This window comes from Pelodiscus sinensis, chromosome 26, assembly GCF_052426305.1.
Source record: "Pelodiscus sinensis isolate ZL-2025 chromosome 26, ASM5242630v1, whole genome shotgun sequence".
Lineage (NCBI taxonomy): Eukaryota > Metazoa > Chordata > Testudines > Trionychidae > Pelodiscus > Pelodiscus sinensis.
In genome coordinates this window covers 14,783,110-14,806,157 of record NC_143077.1, presented here as the reverse complement: position 1 = coordinate 14,806,157, position 23,048 = coordinate 14,783,110, and the positions used below count along the sequence as shown (strand labels likewise).

General features: G+C 54.4%; 1 protein-coding gene across 2 annotated transcripts in view; it reads right to left on the bottom strand.

The window, feature by feature from the left end:
• Positions 1-23,048, bottom strand: part of LOC102444094 (discoidin, CUB and LCCL domain-containing protein 1-like) — a 75,581-nt gene that overhangs the window by 17,883 nt on the left and 34,650 nt on the right. For both annotated transcript variants that reach the window (XM_075908959.2, XM_075908960.2), the window contains exons 3-8: positions 12,336-12,473; positions 8,145-8,196; positions 6,946-7,018; positions 6,204-6,337; positions 4,215-4,252; positions 3,322-3,516 (exon numbers count right to left, since the gene is read on the bottom strand). In XM_075908959.2, coding sequence (XP_075765074.2) covers positions 3,322-3,516; positions 4,215-4,252; positions 6,204-6,337; positions 6,946-7,018; positions 8,145-8,196; positions 12,336-12,473 — 630 coding nt within the window. The remainder of the gene's footprint in view (positions 1-3,321; positions 3,517-4,214; positions 4,253-6,203; positions 6,338-6,945; positions 7,019-8,144; positions 8,197-12,335; positions 12,474-23,048) is intronic.

The following is a 23,048-nucleotide window of genomic DNA, read 5'->3' as shown; positions in this document are numbered from 1 at the left end:
CGATGGAGAGACGAGAGAGAGAAAGGAGGCCAAACTCAAGAGAGAGAAAAGGGAGACAGTGAAAAAGGAGAAAAGACAAGAGTGAATGAGACTAAAGAGAGGAATTGGACGTGCTAGGCTAAGCGCTCCAGTGAATGGAAAACATCGGGGGGCGGGGGAGGTCTGGAAGTAGAGTGACCATAATTCCCTATGCTGAATTATATTGCTCATAGTCAAGCAAGTCCAATAGCAATCAATCCTACAAACATCAAATTAATGTCAAGTAAGGTTTGAGGTTCAAACAGGGAAGGGTGACATACACACACCACCTCTCCGGGTACCCGGCACAGCATCTTCCTGGGGCAACATGTGGGGAGAATGCAGGGTCACATGCCCCCTCCCCAGATTTCTGCCAGGGTTCACACCCGAATGTGGCCAGTAGCAGCCCTTCGGCGCTGTGCAGGAGGGAAGGGAAGGGGGCTGCTTCCAGCTGCAGATGAGGATGGTGGGGAGGGATGATCTGGCAGAGTCTCTCTCTCCCCTCCACTGATCCCATGTGGCAGGAAGCAGCTTGCCCCCTTCCTGTCCACACTGCCAAAAGGCAGCCGACACTTCCAGGCTGCTGGCCACCAACATAACCTAGTTGCCTCCTGTCCCCTGGCTACAGCGTGGGCAGGAAGGGGTTAAGCCCTGAGGGTGCATTGTGCACCAGGGCCCAGGGAACCTGGCTGCAGGAGCTTCAGCAAGCCCAGCCAGAGAGGCGGCTCAGCAGAGGCGGCTGCCTAGGGGATGGAGCAGCCCCATGGTCCCTGGGAGCAGGGCCCAGGGCTGGGTGTGGGGGAAGAGGATGCTAAGTCCCTGCCCCGGGGGCTGCTGTGGAGCCTGTAGGTTTGGGGTGTGAATGGGCTGGAAATCGCTCTCCCCCCACTGCCAGAGATCAGCCGAGGGGCAGGGAGGCTCCCCCGTGCCAGCGCTGGGCAGGGCTTTGGCACACGCAGGGCTCAGCTCTTCCTGACCAGCGCCCTTGGCCAGAGGGCCTGGGGCTTTCCCAGGAGCTGGCCCAGCCAGGCTGTTGGGGCTGAGTGCTCGGGTCAGGGGCTGGTTCTCCAGGCAGTGCTGGGAGTGGGAAGTGCCCTGCCGGGGGGGCACGGAGGAGCAGTGAGGCGGGCGGGGGGGGTTGATGGGACAAAGCAGGGAGAGGTCCGTGTGAGGGGGGGGGCTGATGGGTGGGTAGCACCGGTGACACAACCAGCCACAGCCTGGCACCTGCCCACACTCCCCAACCACTGCACCCAGTGCCGGCTAGAAAGGGGATGGGGGCTGAGAGACCAGCGGGGGAGCAGCCCGCCCTGCTCGCTGCATCTTTGCCCCACCACCGCTCTTGCACACCCAGCCCCATCACAGACACCGGACAGCCCCACCCCCGCTCACCCCTGGCGGGCAGGGACCTGGCCAGCAGCAGGACTCCCCAGGACATATGGGGAGGGAGACAAAAAATATGGGACAACTTGCCCATTTTTAAGAAAAAGTCAGGACACCCACACATGGGCTTAAATACGGGACTGCCCCTTTAAAAACGGACAATTGGATCTGAATTCTGTTCCCAGTTACGCTGGAGCAAATCTGGAGGGACTTCAGTGATGTTTCCGTTGCTTCACCTGACTGATACCAGCGTGAGATCAGAATCCAGCGCCGTCTCACCCCCCAACTTCATTAGTTGTAACGCTGCCCCTCTCTTTTCCTTTAAACTGGGGGGTGCTTAGGTGGAAAGTGCCTGCATCCTGGAAATGTGGGTATGCCCAGGCTTGGGGCTGCCACTTGCCAGAGGCACCCCAGATCTATCTTCAGTGGTATCTCCTCCTGACGGAAGGGGCAACATGAGGAGGAGGAGCCAATGTTTCCCAGGTAGCGATGCTCTAGAGCAGGGGTGGGGAACCTATGGCCTAGGGGCCGGATCCAGCTGCCTGCTTACCTGGCTCCAGCCCCCAACTCAGGGCTCTCCCCCCAACATCGAGGAGCTGGCTCTGGTGCTTCAGCATCCCTCTCCCCCAGCCCACTGATGCCCCTCTCCGCTGCTGCACCCTACCTCCTGTCCAGCCCTCCCACCCCCCGCCTGCTCCTGCACCCTCCCAGGGTCCCAGACTCACCCAGCTGGGTTCCTAGCAGTCCCCTCCCACACACTGAATCCCTTTTGGCCTCACCTGGGCTCTGGCATGCAAGGGGAACGTGGGCAGAGTCGGAGGTCACCTCAGTGAGGTGTTTTTGCTTCTCATTTTTGAGGCCTCCAACTGATTTTTCTATGGTTCAGCAGCCCCCAACCCAGAACAGTTTCCCTGCCCCAGCTGTGGGGAGGTTACGCAGCAGGGCCCGGCACGCATGCGGAGTGTGAGATCTGGCATCCAGCGGGTGGGCAACACGAGTGTAACTTACATGCCACGGGAGCAGCCCAGGAGCTGGGTCTGACTCTGATCCTGCTCTCGCTGAGCCCATGTAACCCCACTGACGTCAGTGGCACAAAGCCGGTGCGAGGCGAGCGGCGGGCTCCCCGCCAAGAGGGGTTAGATCACAGCAGATCTGCTCCTCCCCGGACCTGCCTGGGTCACCTCCACCCCCATCCAGATGGCTCATTGTGCACAGGCCCACGGAACACCACTCACACCTGCGTGCGCCAATGCCCTGACCTCCATGCAGACCCCCTGCTGCTTCTGTGGGCCACGATGCGTCCTACACCCGATGAGTGACTGTCACCGCTGCTCCAGGGGGCAACGCAGGACGCAAGAGGGGTCTGAGGCTAAGGGACTATTTGATGAGGCCGAAGGCCAGAAGCACAATGGGCCAAGTCCTCCACTGTTGTCAACTGGCTTAGCTCCACCGAAGTGGACACCGATTTACACATCTGAGGCTCTAGCTCTGTATATTCCAACAAAGGCAGGTGGAAGTTGATTCTCCTCTCACATTATTCCTCTCTTCCAGCAGCCCCTGCAGCATGGAGTTACTCCTGATTTACTCCAAGGTTAGTGAGCTCGGGATGAGGCCCGTGGAACGACTGTGGGAGAGATTCTGGAGTGACTTCACTGGGACAAAGACCGAGTCAACTAGTCTGTAAACTGTCCCAGGAAAGGGAAGCAATGAGGCTCTGGTGATTTACCCCAGCTGAGGCTGTAACCCCTCCATTGGCACAATGGAGCTATGCCAGTTTACATACAGCTGTGGATCTGGCCCTTAACCAGGCGTAGCTATCCAGGTGTGATTGGGGTGGTGCTGTTTTACACCCGGAGGAGCTGCTCTCCCGTGCCGTGGTCCAGTCCCGGAGGAAGAGAACAGCGCCGGATACTTACTGACCTGTGATGTTCTTCCTTCCACCCAGGTCTAGCTCCAGCCATTCAGTCTCCGAGCTGGAATCAGCTGCCCATGAGTGTCCGTGGATGCTGAACGCCGCCCGCTCAGCTGTCCAGGGCTTATACTGCCCCATGGCATTGACCTCGTGCCAGGAGGAGGAGGCGTTGAAGCCGGCTGCGTCCAGGGGATCGTCACAGGCTGGAAAAGGAGGTGCACAACTGAAGGCAAGTGGGAGAACTGGCGGCTGGGTGGTAGGGGGTGGGCACAGTGGAGGGGAGGCCTTTAGCCACAGAGGGAGTGTTCTGGGGGAGTCGGATGGGTCTTAATGAAAAATTCCTCTCTGGCCCGGCCCCATGCACAGTGCAGCCCCAGCAAGCCGCCGGCGGCACCATCTGACTCAGCCTTAGCCCCTTTCTTTTGGCACCTTCTCCACTGATGCTCCCCCCCTGTGACTAGCTGACCCTGGTAAATAGAGGGGGCAGGGGGCTTCATTTCTACGTGGCAGGCCTGGAACCCAGCAGAGCCCAGCCCCTTGATCTTCCCCGCTGGGATTCTCTGTCAAGCTGCTGGCTCATCGCCTGCAGCCAAAGGTCCTCGCAGGGCAGGGTCATGGCAAGACATGCGGACCTCACACCTGCCGGACAGCCTGCCTCTGCGCTCGCCCCCCTCTCTAACCTCCGCGGGTGCCCAGCCAGGGGCCCAGCGGGAGTAAATTGGTACAGGTGCAATGGAGCGGCCATGTGCCCTCCGAGGAGCTGGCTCACTGACTTCACTGGTGTCATTCCTGATCTACGCTGCCCCGGGGAACCTCCCCCTACTCCCAGTGAAGCTGCCGGAAGCTTTGCTATCGATTTCGCCTGCACGACTTGTTCAAGGACAAATGGAAAGTGACGTACCTTTGTGAAAAACGAGGCGCTTTTCAGACAGGGACCCACTGTTGGAAAGAAAATGGGTGGAGAGCATTATACACTGGGAGACAGGAACGGCCTGATTCTGAGCTCATGCTAGGGTTGCCAGATGGTTTAACCAAAAATACTGAACACCGCCCCCCCCCCCCCCCACAAAAAAAAAACCCACCAGGGAAAAAATTCTGTTGAGAGAAAAAAGGGAGAGACCAAAGTTGTTGAACCAAAAAAAAAAAAAAAAAAAGACCCTGAGATTTGTCAAGCAAAAAACAACAACAAAAAACTCCCAGAAAGCCCCCCAGTATTGCCTCTAAGAAATGCTTTTGTGCTTTTGAGGCTTCTTGTCTTTCTGCTCCGGACCCGACAGCTCCCCTGCAGAACCACAGAATCCTAGAACCATAGAACTGGAAGAGACCTCAGGAGTCATCAAGTCCAGCCCCCTGCTCTAGGCAGGACCAATCCCAGGTAAGCACCCAAGATTTTCGCTTCCTGGCTGGGAAAAAAATCAGAAAATACCAGACATTGTAGGTGTCCGGTATTTTCTGAATTTTTTTACCGGACAGGAGGCGAAAATACTGGACTGTCCAGGTCAATACCGAACACCTGGCGACCCTAGCTCATGCTGGTGGAGCACAGAGGTGGCTCCACCGAAGTCACAGCGAGGTACGTCCCACCAGCGTGAGTTGGGGGAATAACTGCCCCAAAGTCAGCACAGTTGCTCTAAGTTTGCCCCAGTGTAACTCAGAGCAAAATTCAATTGTCAGGCTTCACTCTCCTTCCCGGCTGTAAGTGCGCTGATTTCCATGGAGTCACTCCTGATTCACACCAGGGTGAGCGAGAGGAGAACCTGGCCACATGCAGGACGCAACAACCATCACAGAGCACCACGTGTTCCCTGCTGTGACACCTCTGGGGGACCCACTTAATCTGGTGGAATCTAAATCACATTTGAGACCCTTGGCTCACATCTGAGCAAGCGTAAATGGGAGCAGCTCCCCAGTTCAATGAGGTTGCCTGCTCCCTGACTATGACCCCCATGCTTCTCTCCCATCCCCTCAACCTCAGCCACTGTTGGTCCCAGTTTGGACAGCACCAGCTGTAACTCCACAGAAAGTACAACTGGCTCCTTGGTCCGCCAGGGCCAACCATATGCTCTGCATCAGCAAATGGCCCCGTACACACCAGTTGCCAGACTGGTCAGGCAGGGCTGCTGGCAAGATCAGATTGCTACAACGCTGCTGACGCAAGTCGCTCTCTCTGTAAAGAAGCAGCTAGATTGTACTGCTGGAATTAAATCAGAATTGGCTCCGATTCCCTGGTTACTAATGATCTGCATTTCTATGGCCCTTTTCATCTAAGGAGCTCAAAGGGCTTCACACACATTCACGAACAAATTGAGCCTCACCCACCCCACGAATTGGACAAGTCTCATTACAGCTTTGGGGAACAGCAGCCCGGAGAGATTAGGGCCCTGGGTGCTAAAGGGTTTTATACATTGCAGCAAAACACAACCTGTGCCTGATTTGAGTTGGTTGCCTCGATCCCATTGTGAGGTGAGTTCCTAAATCTGTTAGATGTTGCCACACTGAACGCAGTTACTCCGATCGACCATTGCAAATCTGGCCCTAAACGACTTGCAAGTCAGAGTCAGAGCTGGAAACAGGACCCAGGTCGCCCCAAGCCTCTCTAATGCTCCTTTCATCGGCTCTTTAAAAGAAAATACAGGCCAAATTCTGCAGCCATCACTCAAGTAAAACTTCCGTGGACTTTTGCTTGAGTGAATCTCGCAAGATTTGGTCCTCTCTGGTTTTGAGCGACACATTGTCCCTCTAAAACCAGCAGGCCAGGTCTCGGGATGGTAACAATCAACCTCATTCCACTGTGGTCTGAGGATCTGGGCCAGTTGTCCCAAGGAGGGGACATAGAAGGCCAGCCCAAATGGATCTACTAGCTCAGTAAACAAGGGTGCTGGTTGCTCACCTTTTTGAGAGGAGTCCATTGGCGAAGGCTGATTCATACAGAGTGATCCCCTTCTCCCGAGACAGAGTCACCTGCCCTCCCATCTCATCCGAGATCACTCCCGCGTGGATGGCTGCCTTGCAGAGAACTGAGGTCTGGAGAGGGCATGGAAGCAGTGAATGAAGGGGAGGTGGAGAGAAAACCCCAGGAAGAGGGCCCAGCCTGAGCTTCCACGGCACAGAGAGATTCTGGCCTCACTCAGCGGTGTGAACCCAAAGAGACCCGATGGATTTCAGTGGAGCCAGTCCAGATTTACACCAGTGTAACCAAGACCAGAGTCTGACCTCGTCACACAGACTAGGCTCTCTGCTTTCTATTCGGACTTCACGCCTGTGCAATGGGGAGGAACCACACTGGAGTGAGACCAGGACCAGGCCCTGGTTTTTTCAAGTGAATTTCCCTCTGGTGCCAAGTGTAGTGGAACAGCAGCCCCGGACTCTGTTGAGGGGGACCCAGCAGGTACATGGCATCCCACATTGCCCTGCCAACGGGCCTGAGGATTGGAGAATTCACCCTCCAGAGGCCTGTTCAATTCTTGACCTCCCTGCTGAGAGTGCCAGAAAGATACAGATCGGGGCAACTGGGCCCTTGGGTGCCCCTGTGACATGGCCCCTCTCTGTTGGGAAAGGGACTCGCAGACCTGCTGCCCCTCCAGCCGCTGCTCTGGGCTGGTCTCTGCAAGGCGCACTCATGCTGTACTCACGTCTCGGTAGCCCTGCTTCAGGTTTCCCCAGATGTCACCCACGACTCCCTTGCAGCCTGCTGGGCAGAAAACGCTGAAACACCGGACAAAGAGCCCTGAATGAGGTTCTGCTCTCTCAGCTCATCTCCAGCACAACTGGGTTCACTGATGATCCTGGAGCTTGGGGATTTACTTCTCCCCACCCCCAGGTTATCTGCATTTAGCAAAGTCGGATTTGATAGAAGGTGTTGGACCGACAGTCCAGGGAACCGGAGCCCTCTCCAGCCTCAGAACAGAGCAGTGCAAGCTTGTCCAACCCAGTCTCCGAGACACTCGGTTTCCTCAGCCCAGCATTCTTGCCCTCCCCACGGAATAGCATGGGTGGTGGATTGTGTGATGCACATGGGAATTCAAATCAGGCCATCAGATCCAACCCATAAGTGGCATCCCATGGTCCAGGAAAGAGCTGGGCCAAACCTGCAAACCATCTCCCATCAAATTCCATTCGAGGCCAATGGGCCCTTAATCTGGTCCTGGGATTTTGTGTTCAGTCCCTGCAAATACTCTAATGATGGAGTTCCCCAGCATGAATGGGCCAGGAGTATTTCTACCAGAACCCTAACTCTGCGAGTTACGCTCCTCCAGCTGGGCTCAGAAACAGCAGGGGACCCAGGTATCCAATCAAAAGTTTAGGCTCTGAATATTTAATCACACTGAACCACTCACAGAAGAGTAGCAGATGGAGGATTGTTTGCAGCTGTTACTTGACAGAGCATCTCCACTAACCAGTAACTGGAGGAAATAGTTTGTGACATTTGTCTGCTAAATGACCACAAATTCTTCGCCTGTGCAGTGAATCCACAGGTGGGTGGCTAATAACCATGAATAACTGACACAAATGGCACCTTTCCTGGGATAATCTCCCAGTGCTTTGTGACTAGTGATTACAAAGCCGGACAATCCCCCTGGGAGCAGATATTACCCAAACTCAAACCAGGGAAGCGACTTGCCCAAGGCTAGTCAGTGAATCGGGAGCAGAGGACCCCAAGAATCTGCCTTTGTAATGCCTATCTAGAGTACAGAAATTTGCATCTGTGTAGGCACATCAATGCAATTACATCAGTGCAAATGGTCACACGCTCTCCAAATGTCTATGGAGTTACATCATATGGGTTTGGCTCATTCTCAGATAATAGACTCCCCCGACAGAAATCACTCACCTGATTTGTTCCTGGTGATAATGGGTCCCTTTATCCAAACAGGAAATCAGATCTAAAAGACAGAGAATCTAGTGGCCTCACTGATCTCTGTACCCAGAGGCAGACGGCTTTGCAGTTTGTTTCTGAGACCCTGGCTTGACACTGATGCAATTCCAGTGAGCGCAGTGAGTCACTCCCGATTTACACCCGCCTGATGAGTGACATCAATAAAACCCTGGCTGGCACCATATATCCCTCCGGCTCAGCATGGTCTCCCAGTGACCTGTGCCGCATCCTGCCATGTTATACCCACATGGTAGTGCCATTTTACCCCAGCTACGTCTAGACTGGCATGATTTTCCGGAAATGCTTTTAACGGAAAAGTTTTCCGTTAAAAGCATTTTAGGAAAAGAGCGTCTAGATTGGCATGGACGTTTTTCTGCAAAAGCACTTTTTGCGGAAAAGCGGCCGTGCCAATCTAGACGCGCTTTTCCGCAAAAAAGCCCCGATCGCCATTTTAGCCATCGGGGCTTTTTTGCGCAAAACAGTACTGTGCTGTCTACACTGGCCCTCTTGTGCAAATGATTTGCGCAAGAGGGCTTTTGCCCGAATGGGAGCAGCACAGTATTTCCACAAGAACACTGACAATCTTACATGAGATCGTCAGTGTTCTTGCGGAAATTCAAGCTGCCGGTGTAGACAGCTGGCAAGTTTTTCCGCAAAAGCAGCTGATTTTGCAGAAAAACTTTCCAGTCTAGACACAGCCCCCATCTTTATCAGTGCCATCTTCTAATTCCCTATTGACTTCAAACTGGTCTCAGCTTGGGTCCCTCTAGGCTCCTCAGATTGTCAGCTCTCTGAGGCAGCAATTTAGTTCTATATTTGTACAGCACCTAGCGCATGGGGGCAGGGCCCACAACAAGGGCTCTGCACGTGCCAGTCTGTGATCACTCAGACCCCAGTCCTCCAAAGTCCTTATGCCCTTAACTCCCATCAATATAGTTTCCTCAAATGGAAAATGGATCGAGCCTCATAGTCTCTCTAGTGAGTCAGGTTAGTATTGTTAGTCCAACTGAGGCCCAAACTGGTGACTGACCAAAAGTTACACAGCTAATCTGTGGCAGAGCTAGAGATAGAAGGGAGATGTCCTTACTCACAGGTCCTGGTCTAACTGGCAACAGACGCTGCCTTCCTCAGGGACATGGGCAATGTTTAGAAGCCAAACTGCTAGCTCACTAATGTGACCATGCTGAATAGTGCAAGGAATGGTGGCGTATTCCCTAGAGAAGCCACGGGGAGACCAAAGCTGTTATTCTTTGGCTCTTCTAACGGAAATTACACACCACAATCCAATGTTTGTGGGTTCCCGGTAGCCCAGCCCAGCCCAACCCACCCACTCTCACGATTTCTCCAGAAGCCACAGAGGTTGGAGGGAAAGAGAAGGTGACTCATGGATGTTTGTGGCGTACACCCAGCGCTGATGTGCAAGCACTCAGGGTCAGACGCCAGCTGCTGATGCTGCTGTCCTGAAGTGAAGGGTAAGAATTTAGAGCCCTGAATCGCCTTTGTACAAAGGCCCCTTTGCATCACTCGGTGCCCAGTTGATGCCCCTTTATTCTGACACCATTGAGCGTATGGGCTTTTGTGTACATAAGAATCAAGCACTGGAGGGACGCGGGGGGTATGTACCACATACGCACCTACACAGCCACGTGTGTCAGGGTAGAAATTATTCACCAGCCTGACTTTGGGATGGCTGCGTTATTCACAAGTGACAAAGGAGGCATGATTCATGCCAGCACCCCAAATGACAGCTGATCAAACCTTGTCACCATATCCCGCCTGCTGTGCTCTGCACATGCCTCGTAGGCAGAGTTCCCTGTAAACAGGCTGCTTGTGCAGCTGCTCAGGAGACATTCAAATGCTTCCCAAGGGATCTGCAAAGTGGCCATGGGTAGGTTTTGTTTCTATTGGTGGTGCACATACCTCAGTGCACATAAAATTATTCCACACATAGATGGAAAAAGATTAGCGAAAACTTTGCTCCTAGGTTGCAGCAAAGGTTCTAGTGGGAGAGAGGGGCATTCCATAGGCTGCTGGTGGACTGTGGGCATTCCCTGGTTGCATGGCACTGGCATCTTCACTTCCAGGGGCTAAATGTCATTGGGAGACATAGAGTTCAGGATTTGCCTGGAAGCAGCTGGCACATCTGATGATGTGGACTGAGAGGGTTGAAAGGGGAGGGGGCAGGGAGGCGGTATGCAACTCAAGTGGGCTGTGAGGGGAGGGAGCAGGGAGCCGGTGTGTGACTGAGCTGGGCTGTGAGGGAAGGGGGCAAGGAGCTCAGTGTGTGCGACTCAGGTGGGCTGTGAGGGGACGGGGCAGGGAGCCGGTGTGTGACTGAGCTGGGCTGTGAGGGGAGGGGGCAGAGAGCCGGTGTGTGACTGAGCTGGGCTGTGAGGGGAGGGAGCAGGGAGCTGGTGTGTGACTGAGCTGGGCTGTGAGGGAAGGGGGCAAGGAGCCGGTGTGTGACTGAGCTGGGCTGTGCGGGGAGGGGGCAAGGAGCTCAGTGTGTGACTGAGCTGGGCTGTGAGGGGACGGGGCAGGGAGCCGGTGTGTGACTGAGCTGGGCTGTGCGGGGAGGGGGCAAGGAGCTCAGTGTGTGACTGAGCTGGGCTGTGCGGGGAGGGGGCAAGGAGCTCAGTGTGTGCGACTCAGGTGGGCTGTGAGGGGACAGGGCAGGGAGCCGGTGCAGGGCTCAGATGGGCTGTGGGGGGGACTCAGAAAGCCTGTGGGGGGCAGCAGCAGAGGGCCTAAAATGACCTCCCCTGGTCTGGAGAAATCCCTCATCCAGGACCAGTCAGGTTCCGAGGGGGCCAGACCGAGGAGGTCCAACCTATAGTTCTGTGGCACCTTAGAGAATAATACAAAAGTACATTTAGTATCATGAGCTTTCCTGGACAAAACCCACTTCACTTATGGGACCGTCTGTCCCGCTGGAAGCAGGGGAAGGGCACAAAAAGGGACCTGGCCAGAGGACCGAGCTATACGAAGCCGATCGCTGCAGGGCTGGAGTGACTGTCCGCTGGGGCGCCAGGAGGGGACAGCCAGCTACAGTAGGAGCAGCCATGCCAGGGTGAGTCCCTCTTCCCCAGGGGCACTTTGTCCGGTGGCATCCATGCATTTAGCACTTCTGCTCCTTGGCCTGCCCTCTGAGCCAGCCCCTGCCAAACCACGGAGCAGTGAACAGATCTCAACTGGAGTTTAAATCCATCCACAGCCGCCGTGTTTCCTCCTCTCCCAAATGTGGAATCCTGCCCCTTTCTCCACCCCTCCCCTTCCAAATTAGACCTGCCAAGGCCCAGGCTGGGCGAGATGCCGTCCTGAGCCAGGTTTTTGGCCAGGACTGGGAGTTTTGTACTATTGGAAAGGATTCCGAAGGGGAGACTGCTGGGTGTCTGGAGCTCCGGTCTAGCCCTGGGAGGCCCCGAAGCATCACGTTCCTAAATTTGTGTCACGTTATTGTGCCCGGAGGAGTGAATGCACGCTGGTTTTAGAAGTCTCTTCTAGACAGTCTCTCCCTCTGCACCCTGCACTGGCTAGTGGATGGGATCTAAGACAGCGGCCAGGGCGAGTGGAAGGTGACCTGGAGTCCAGAATAATTCTGCAAAGCTCTTTAAACGACCCCCTTGGAATACTGATCTGTAGCGTGGGTGGCGGATGCAGAACTCATGACGGCAGAAAGGCCAATGGGCGCAGGCCTGGAGCAGCTTGCACAGCTCAGCCACAGGCTCCGCATGGACGGTCTGGAGAGAGCTGTGCAAATAACAGGAAGGTTCGCTGGCAATTCCAAACAATGGGGGGGTGGGTGCTTCTGAGCCAGTCCATGCTGTCAGCCCACCTAGGGCTGTACCAGCAGCACAGATGCCCTGGGGATAGGGAGCCGGCACCATCTGCAGTGCTCTGAGGCCCTGCTCCCGGACCATCCAGCTCAGGACTAGAGCTTAGCTGTAGGGAGGGATCCTCTTGGCCTACCCACCCCAGCTGTGCCTGGAGCAGCTACACAGAGCTGGGCTTGGCAGTGTGCTGGGGGGGAGCCAGCTGTCTGGGGGCCTTCTGCCCCCATGGCGAGGGGGCTGGATCTGGGTTATGCCATTTGTCTCTCCCCACCCCGGCTTGTCACCCGCTGTGTGGCTGCAGGGTGTCCCGTACCTGGGTGCTGGCTGGTGGCATAGGAGAGCAGGAAGCCGCGCCCTGAGCGGTGAGTGGTGCTGTTGAACTGGATGGTCACCGCACTGGAGTTCATCGCCAGAACCTTGGAGGTGGGGTTTGAATTCCCGCAGTACGGACCTGCCGGGGGAGAAGCGGCCTGAGTGACCGACACAGAAACATGGGGCGATGGCATCTACCGACAATGGGAACGGATAGGTGGAGAGGGGGCACCTCCCTGGGCCTCCCGTTTCAAGCCACAGTCCCTGGGCTCCTTAGCAGCTTCTGATCCTAACCATGATCCTTTGCGTGTTGGCCTCCCCTCCTCTTCCCCACCATCCACAAGCCAAACCCGTGTCACCAGCCTGCACTCAGTGGTCTGGCCTTTGGGGCAGGGGAATAGAACGGGGCCCCGATCAGACCTAGCCACAGCTGTGCAAGCAGAGAGGAAGCTGCTCCATGCATAGGAGGGGAAGGCATAGGGTGTGTCTAGACTACAGGGTTTTGTCGACAAAAGTGGACTTTTGTTGACAAACTATACCTGTGTCCACACTGCCTTTGAGTTATGTCGACATAATGTCGACAAAACTCAGCAGTTTTGTCCACGTATGTAAACCTCATTCTATGAGGAATAACGCCTTTTGTTGACAGAGTTCTGTCGATAGAAGGCATTATGCCATCTACACTGTCCTTTGCGTCCACACTGTCATGTCGACAAAGCGGCTTGCTTTGTCGACAGAACTGGATGTAGTCTAGACGCTCTTTGTTGACAGAAGCTTTGTTGACAGTATCTGTCGACAAAACTTCTGTCGACAAAACCCTGTAGTCTAGACGTACCCATAGAGAACAGCCCTTGGGCAAGGCAGGCCAGAGGAGGTGGGGACAGGGATGCAGAAGGAAAGGGAGCTGGACAGGTGATGCAGAAGGCTCGTGGAAGGCACAGGAGGGATCAGACAATGGAATGTCCTGGTCCAGGTGGCAGGAACAGGAGATACTTTTGACAGCTGGGGGGTGGGGAGAAAAGTGTGTCTGTGCTACCACCAGGGGGTGATGAAGCGTAGGAGAGGGAGGGATTCAGAGACGTTCGGAAGCAGCAGGAATCCTGGCATTGCAGCTCCCACCTGGTGTCACCGGCATGAGAGAGCGGAGGCTGCGTTCCTGCAAAGGGCTCCCAAACCCCGGGGCATCTCCCCAAAGGCCCTGCCGAACTGGGCCCTGTTCTCTGTACTAGCAGGTTTGAGCCCCGAACAGAGGCAGACAAGCTGATTTCAGCCAAGACACAGTCCAGAAGCTCGTCTCCCCTGCAGGCCTCGGCCCAAGCTCAGCGGGGACCTGCTGGCTCACACTCTGCGTGGGTGGGAGGCTGCAGCGTCACTGCTGAGCAATACGGGCTGGCCCAGATGGCCAGACGCTCGCTGCAGCGCTGTCTGCTTCCAAAGGGTTGGCTGTTGACACAGCAGGGAAATGAGCAAGGACCAGGCAGAACCATCTCTGCGACGGATCATTGCAGGGTGCCCTATGCACCCCTAATGGGCCCCCCCTGCTCCTCCTCCCTCCCCGGCCTCCACTTCATCCTCAGGCCCCTTTCACTGGGCGACTGAACAGCTCTGACCCCTTTCTGTGCAGCAGCTGGTGCTGGCGACTGTCAGACCCCGGATGCCAGACAAAACGGAACTGCCAGATTTGATCGGACCCGATGTCTCATTTTAGAGCCCTTCTGCATCACTTCCTAGACCGCGGTGGGTGCTGTGAGTCACACGCCGTGTGGCTTCTCCCTGCCCCACCCGGGGGACCCTGCGGCAGCTGTCAGCATGTGTCAGAACTGAAGGTTCCTTCCTGCCAGTCCACAGCAATAACAGCATCGATAGCCACAGGACCCCTCCTCCTGTAACTGCCCAGCAGGCTTTATACCGTGCGTAGGTCCAGGAATCACGTGGCGCACCACTGAAATGCAGCCACCTCTGAGGTGGGAGATGGCCGCTGGTTAACAGCTGTTTAGGATGGGAACTGATAAGCTGGGGTTTGGGCTGCCCCTGGCAGAGGAAATGAACTGCAGAGGGTCAGGGGAGGTGCACAGTAAGAAAGATCTAAGTAGCCCAATGCTGCCCATTGCTCATGCAGCTCCGCATAAATGGGGTGCCGGGACAGGGCCTGGCCAGGATGGGAGCACACGTCCTATGGAGGAGGACAGTCCAGGCTCTGGAGAGTCCAAGCTGTGGCCTGTGTTGTTTGAAAATTAAGTGCAGAAATGACCTCATGCCCCACTGAGATGACAAGGGAGCTTACACCTCTTGCCAAACTCTTGTTTCAGGCCCAGGGTCCAAGGTCACATACGGAGGGGCGCTGCTGGCAGGCACCCCTGCGTGAGCTTCAGTCTAGCTACAGCAGATAACAAGAGCTGAGAAGATGTGGCAGCAATGGGGACTAGCTGCCCTACGACAACCAAGCCAGCTGTCAGGGATGATCTAGCTCCATGGCATCCAACACACTAGCCACAGGTGGCTATTTGGCCAGTTGTGGGCTTGAACAATGTGGCTATTTGGCCGATTGAGTGTGGCTAGTTTGCTATAAAACTGTGGATCTAGATGGTGCTTGGTCCTGCCATGAGGGCAGGGGACTGGACTTTATGGCCTCTCAAGGTCCCTTCCAGTTCTAGTGCTCTATGATAAGCCCGCATGGGAACTGGGTGCTGGCCCAGGCTTGGTCCGTGCCATTGCATCTTCTTTGCTGTTGTGTGTGCTAGCTACGCCTAACCCCTGCTACAAATGCACCTTCACGTGGGGGTAGGTGGTCCTTTAGGCCAGTGTCTCTCAGCCTTTCCAGACTTCTGTACCCCTGTCAGGAGTTGGATTTGTCTTGCAGACCCTCAGTTTCATCTTGTTTACAATTGACTTACTTACAAATTCAGACATAAAAATACAAAAGCGTCACGGCGCAGTGGGACTGAGAAATGGCTGACTCTCGCCTTTGTACCATAAATTAACGGGAATAGAAATACTTCCCTTGCGAGTCAGAGTGTACTACACTATATATAGTATATACCACCTACCCCCCAAATGAAGGTGCATTTGTAGCAGGGGTTAGGTGTAGCCATGTTGCTTTAATTTAGCTAGCGCACATAACAACAAACCGTGGTCTGTTTGAAATTTTACTTCGTACTGACTCTTCTAATGCTTTTTATGTAGCCTATTGTAAAACCAGGCAAATGGCTAGATGAGCTGATGTACCTCAGGGAGACCTCTGCGCAGTGTCGGGGTATACATACCTCTGGTTGAGAACCGCTGCCTTAGGCCTTGTCTACACTATGAGACAAGCAATCGATCCGTTGGTGGTCAATTTATTGCATCTTCTTAAATGCGACAAACCAATCTCCGAGTATGCTCCCGATGCTGGTACTCCATCAAGTTGCGCCGGCATCAACAAAAGAGCAGCCCCCACCGACCTTACCACACACAAGACACCGTGGCAAGTATGTTGACTTTAGCTACGCTATTTGCATAGCTAAAGTGGATCAACGGCAGCCATTAGTATAGACCAGTGTTTCTCAAACTGTGCTCTGCAAGACATCTCCAGGGGCTCTGCGAGGTTGACTAAGGGTACGTCTAGACTACATGCCTCTGTCGCCAGGTGTCGACATCAAAGGCATTTGTCGACCACCCAGATATGCCTCCTGGGATGAGGTTTACCTGGGTGGTCGACAAATGCCTTTGATGTCGACACCCGCGCGTCCAGACTACCGCGCTGAGCAGACAAACAGCTGATCGGCTCAGCGTGGCAGCCTTGTAAATTTAAATGAAGCGGCGATTATTTAAATCGCCGCTTCATTTTCCTATGCCTGGTAGCCTAATCTACATGCCTGTGGTGACAGAGGCATGTAGTCTAGACGTACCCAGACTGGAAACATCAATAGGTACAACACAAACAATCAGTGGACCACTGGGGCTCCGCATACAAGTTTGAGAACCACTGGTGTAGACAATGCTTGGCTAAGGCTTTCCCTGGAAAGCTTCCTTCACCACCATAGGGGTGGGAAGTTAGAGCCCAACCCTGACCTCGTGTAAATCAGTGTAGTTGTTTTGACATCAGAGAAACGAGACCGACTGACGTCTGCTGAAGATCCGGCCTTTACTCTTTTTTAAGGCTGAAGCCGTACACTGGGCATGATTTGAATCTGGGGGGCAAGAGTGGATCGACGCTGCAAGTGGCTGTTTCAGCAGAACTGGAGTCTGCCTGGTCTGTCCTGAGCTGAAACACCAAACTCATTTTGCTTCTGACCTCTCTGGAGCCTCCCCATCCTGAGCTGTGAGGTGGGTGCCACTGAATTCTGCATCCGTGGGGGATCTCTTCATTGTGCATGCTGAATCAGGCCAGCCCCCAGCCCAGCTAACCAGATTGCAAGATATCTCGCCAAAGCAGCTTGGTGCCTGCTTGCCCCCAGAGCCAGGAAAATAGCTGCGCTTCTTCGGCGTCTGGTATGCAAGGCAGCGGCAAGACAATGAAACTCCCACAGGGTTCCCAGAATAACTTCTAATGAGAGCCTCTTAATTACATCATGTCTGGGGATCAGGAGACAGGCGACCCTCACGCTCAGCTCTTATCATGCAGCCGGAATCGCTCGCTGCACACACTGGATGGATACCCGTACCGGCTGGGCTGCCCCAGTGGAAGCTGCTCCCCTTCCCTGGAAGGAAAGTCCACCTCACAAATGCAAACGCAGCTGGTGGCTATTCATTCGTCCGCTGGCCCTGGAGCATGGGGACCAGACTAAAGGGGTGGCTGCTTAGCTCCCTCTCCTGCACCTTCCTCTTTGCACAAACCAGATTCAGCAAATAAAACCTCCAGGCCTCGAACCATTTCCTCCCCGTGAATTTGCCAAGGCTGTCTCCCTGATTAAAACGGCAGCATAACCAGCTGATTGCACTACTCAGGCAGACTCCGGGAAGAACCCGTTGTGCCCCTTGGATCCCTAGCTGGGTGGGTTCCTACATCCTCAAACCATTGTCTCTGTTCTCCCCTGGACCCCTTTTGGTCTCAGGGCTGGATGGGCCCTTCTGCTCTACTCTGTCCAGGATCTTGTACCACCCGGCACTGTGATATCTGGGCGCTGTCGAGAACTGCATGGAGCCCCAGGACTAGCAGCGTGCCGTGGTCCACGGACTCCCTCTGGCCTCCAGGGGTGGTCTCTTGAGGGTGGGCAGGGCAGGATAGAGGACGTTCTGGGGCATGGGCCACAGGTGGAGAATGTCATGCCCCTGACTGCCCCAGCCCTGTGTTTGTGGAGCGCCCACCACAGTGGCAGGGCCCGGGTCTCCTCTCCCAGACCCCAGGTGGGAGTAGCTCTGGGGAGGTCCCTGGGCCTGACTCTGCCCTCACGCAGCCTTTACTCCCTCTGTTTATTTCCGTGGCTGGCTCCTGACGGGCTGCCACGCAAGAAGAGAGCAAAATCAGTTGCATTCAACGGCCGGTTTGCGTAAACGCTGCCTTTCTGCCGCCGTCCTGCCCACGCGCACACAGGATGGAAGCCCTCTGTGGCCGTATCTCATGCTGCACTCCCATTCTGCCTGCTGGACTTGCGTCCTTGCAAAAGCCTTCAGCATGCCGACACGCACCCGGAATTTAAAGTGACAATGCCTTGATAAAAGTCTCAGGGCCAGCTGCTGAGACTGGCCAAAGCAGCCAGGTGTTTTGCAGTGAGCGGGGAGGAGAACATGGGCAGCTTTCTGCCACGTTTCCAGCTTCCCCCCTGATCCTGGAGGCTGGTGGGGGCCAAGCAGCAGTCTCACTGGTAGAGAAACGAGTCACTGGCCAGGACTCAGAGCACATCAGACTCTGGCCCCACCCCTCGAATATCCCCTGCCTGGTCCCAACAACCTGTGACACAGACAACACCAAGACACCAAAGCAATCTCTGCACCAGCTGCAGGTTCCTATGGCGATCGGGTGTTGCTTTAAATCCCCTTTATGCTGCTGGATTGATGCAAAGAAGGGGCCCAAAACCCGTCCCTTGCATTTTAAATCCCTGAATTCTCTTGTATTGCTAAAAACACCTTCCAAAGACTAACCATGGAGCCTGCTTAAATAGCAAGGGTCAGAGCCACAGCTGGCGTGAGTTGGCCCAGCTCCACTGCCTTCAGCAGAGCAGATACTAGTTGGGGACCTGGTCCTCCGGCCGGTCTGGTCCTTGACGAAGCTGAGGTGACCTGAGAGGATATGTGCATGGTGAAAGAGGACGATAACGCTGGCAGTCACTTCTCATGCGGGGGAAGGGCCCAAAAATGAGATGTTTGGCTCTAAACAGGAGATTGGTGAGACTCAGGGGCTGTGTCTAGACTGGCCAGTTTTTCCAGAAAATCAGCCGCTTTCCCGGAAAAACTTACCAGCTGTCTACACTGGCCGCTTGAATTTCCGCAAAAGCACTGACTTCCTACTGTAAGAAATCAGTGCTTCTTGCGGAAATACTATGCTGCTCCCGTTCAGGCAAAAATTCTTTTGCGCAAAACTTTTGCACAAAAGGGCCAGTGTAGACAGCTCAGATTTGTTTTCTGCAAAAAAGCCCCGATGGCGAAAATGGCGATTGGGGCTTTTTTGCAGAAAAGTGCGTCTAGATTGGCACGGACGCTTTTCCACAAAAAGTGCTTTTGCAGAAAAACGTCCGTGCCAATCTAGACGCTCTTTTCCACAAATGCTTTTAACGGAAAACTTTTCCGTTAAAAGCATTTCCGGAAAATCATGCCAGTCTAGACGTAGCCAGGCAGAACTACCTGATGCTGAATAAAGATCCAGGAAAGGTGATCCCGGCTTACACAGAGAGGTGCACCCAAGCTGTTCAGATCAGGATCTGTTCTGGGTCAAATGCATTACAGTGGACAGTGACCTTGTATAAGTCACGGTACTGCACCATGCCTCAGTTTCTCCATCCATAAAAGAAGGAGATTAATGATGACCCCCTTCAGTGGTGGACATGGCTTAGCTCCCATTTAGAAAGTGCTTGGAGACTCTAGTGGAATGCAAAGGGTGGTTATCTTCACAGCGTGCATAACTGGCGATAAGTTTTCTGGGGCGAGATCATTTTTAACCACATTCACATATCTCCGCTGCTGATGAAAGGCTGAAGCCCAGGGGAGCAGGACAAGTTTAGACCAAGGCACTCGACTCACTCTCTGTAGTTTGGTTGGTCACTTCCTGCTGTATCTGTCCCCTCTCCCTTGCTCGCTCTGTTTAAGAAGAGCTCTGTGTAAGCGCAAAAGCTGGGCTCTCTCACCAACAGCGCCTGGTCCGATGAAAGCTCACCCGCCTTGTCTCTCCAATATCCTGGGAAGAACCCGGCATGCGCTGCTCAAGAGCCACTTGTGAACTGTTCCAGGAACTATTGGAGGAATTCCCTGCGACGTGCCGCCCAGGCACTTAAACAAACCTTGGCAGCACTCAAATGAACAGAGGGCCCTTCAGCAGGGGACTCACACCTCTCAGATACCAGGGTGCTAGTTCCAGGCCTTGACCTTTGGAGCACTGAGCCCAAGCGGGCAGCAGGGGATTGAGTCAGGACTCCTGGGTTCTATTCCAGGCACTTCCCTATAAGCCTCAGCCCTGACTTCAAAGGAGCTGCTCATTCCAAAGCAACTTTGGAAGGATTTTATTTTTTTAAAAAAAGATGAGCTTGTGTCAGATCTGATTGCGCTGAAGGACCTTTTGGTTTGCTTATGGTGAGACTGTGAATCTTACATCCAATGGCCGTGGTCTTTAACAAAGGGTTCCTTGCTCCAGAGTGTTCATTAGGTAGTTGAGTTAAATGAGTAGTAACCAAAGCAAACAAATGACGGTGCAAATGAAGGTGGCCCCACTGAAATCAGAGTTCTATTATTTTTACATCAGGTGAGAATCGGGCCCAAAATGTTAAACAATCTGGCTAAAAATCATCCCCCCAAATAACTCCTCCTCTCTCTTGGCTCCTGTGACTTTGTCACCTTACGAATTCTTACAGCATCTCAAAGGGCAGACGAGACCAGAATACAACAAGCCAAGGGGAGGAGAGATGGGGGTGGAGGTAACGGGCTGTTCATGACACCCAGAACTTTAAGCCACCGTCTCCCATCTCTGCCTCAGCAAGAGCGAGCTTTGCTGGAGACTGGTCTGTGTCGCCTCCCTGCCCTGCCAGCCTGTCTTCCTCTCCAGCAAACGTCTTGAGACTGCCAGTCTATGCCCTGCCTTCCAGTGTGCTCAAATTCCCCAGAGACGCCTCTCCACGCCCCCCAGCTCCTTCCTGCAACACTCCCAGAGGGTATTACTGCCCCTTTCAAGAGACTGCAGTTCAGCTACTAATGGGGATTGGCGAACGTGCTTATTTCAATCCCAGCGCTATGTTAGGCTGAGACTACAGTGGCATGGAATGGCGCTCTGTCTGGCGCAGGGGTGTGAAAACACCCCCCTCCCCGAGCACAGCAAGTTCCAGCGCTGTAAAGCGCCAGCGTGAACCATTAAACGAAAGCCAGAGGTCACAATAGCACTGATAAGCGTTGCTGACACAGCAGAGGGAGCCACCTGTTGGCCAGTGTCCCAGGGGAGGAAATCAACCCCTGAAAATCTTCCAGGCCTGGTTTATGTGTCGCAGAGAAGCAAAAAAAAGGGACCCACTTCCCAGGCCGATTTCTGTGAGGGTCACCCTGCAGAGACCCCCTCACCCACAGAGACAAATGGTCCAAGCACTAATATTGCCAACAGCTTCTCTTCTCCAGCAGTCCGGAGAGCTCCAGTTCCTGAGCCCAGACCCGCCCCCGCCAGCCAACCGTTCCCTTATCAATGGATTTCAACGCCCCCTCTTCCTGCCTGACTCTCTCCCACAGGCTCCAGTTTCCTGCAGAAAGCTGCCAGGTGCACCGTGTTTCAATGGCAACAGCACTCAGATGTTGGAACCATCGCTGGGTGGAAAGCAAGCAAGTCCTGTTGAGTTATTGCTTCCATCACTGTATTCCGGGGCAGAGGTGTCACAAGAGATGAAAGTGCAGCTCCTAAGTGTTGCGAGCAGAACCAGCCACGCTAGAAAGAACCTGTGTCTGCACTCTCACGAGCAGAGAGAACCACGTGGAACCCATTGGTTCCTCTTACTCAGCTAGTGGCTGACGGACACACAGGAAGATAAGAGCCTATTACTGCTACCTGTTAATCCAGGACAGGGCAAGATGCGGCCCGTGGGCCAGATCTGGCCCACTTAACACTTTGATCCAGCCTGTGGACTGCATCTGGACACTTTCTATTTATATCCTGCTGCCTGTATCACCAAATTTCCAGGTGGCGACTCAGGCAGCAGGATCCTATTTCAATGGCTCCTGGTTGTGGTGCTACCCCACCAGGGGCCGGAGCCACGAGTCTTTTAAATAGCCACAGAAACTCCAGGTGGCTGCCACAGCCAGGTAATGCAGTGGGGCTGAGAGCCATGCGCCCTTTAAATTGCTTCTATTTAAAGGGCTCGCAGCTCCTGGCCCTGTCACTCCTGCATCGCCTGGCAGGCTCCGTCCCTGCTGCCACCCTGTGTGGTGTGTGTGGATTCACTGTACTAGCACAGTTCCAGTTGTCTTTAGCTATGGTAGCTGGTTATAAGCATTTAGAGCAGGCCACGGGGATTTTAGTGAGCAAGGGACAGTCCCAGTGTTGGTTGGTTCAAGCCGTAGTCCAGAAGAGCTGCTGGATTCCTTGCCAATGCTACGTCCTCGCCTAACAGCATCCATGAGCAATGCTTTCCGGCGCCTCTGGCTGGCTAGCAGACTCCAGCCCACCTTGCTGGATGAGACAGGCCTTCAATGCAATGCAGTCGGGCATGTGGCCATCCACCCTGGGGAAATTCCACCAAGCAGACTCTGCAGTACCTCTCCTGTGCAGCACGGGCTGCTGTGAGCACTCCGCTCTCTGCACTGGCCCCTGTCGAATACCAAAGCGAAGGTCTCAGTCCCTGTCTTCCTGGGGCCCAGGCCCAGCATGTCCAGCAGAGGGGATGGGAATTGTGGGTCAACAGCTCAGCTGCCCAGGAACAATGGGACTTTCCACCCTCAAGCTCATCCAGGCAGGAGACCAGTCTGAGACTAAGGGCATTCATACACCTCTCGCTCCAAGTCCACATGGGCTTCTGCAGCCTGCCTCCACTAACACACAGAGCAGCATGGAGATAGAACCATCTCACCGGTCCCTGCCCGAACAAAGGCCTCCACGGCAGGCATGATTCACCCCCGAGGAAGAGCGCAAGCGAGGGAATGAACCACACACTGTGGATAGTAGCCCTGCTGCGGAATGCAGGATACGACAGGGATGCAGCTGGGGAAGGAGGGAAAACCTAGGGCTGCCTATCGAGAAAAGTGTCATAGACATAGATTCCTAAGGCTGGAAGAGATCTCAGAAGGTCGTTGAGTCCAACTCCCTGCCCAAAGCAGGACCAATCCCAACTTAATCATTCCAGCCAGGGCTTTGTCAAGCAAGGACTTGAAAACCTCTAGGGATGGAGATTCCACCTTCTCTCTAGGGACCCCATTTCAGTGCCTCACCCCCATCCTAGGGAAATAGCTTTTGCTAATATCCAATCTAGACCTCCCCCACTGTAACTTGAGCTGCTCGTTCTGCCATCTGCCACCAAAATGATTAGGGGCTGGAGCACTTGATTTACGAGGAGAGGCTGAGGGATTTGGGCTTATTTAGTCTGCAGAAGAGAAAAGTGAGGGGGGATTTGATAGC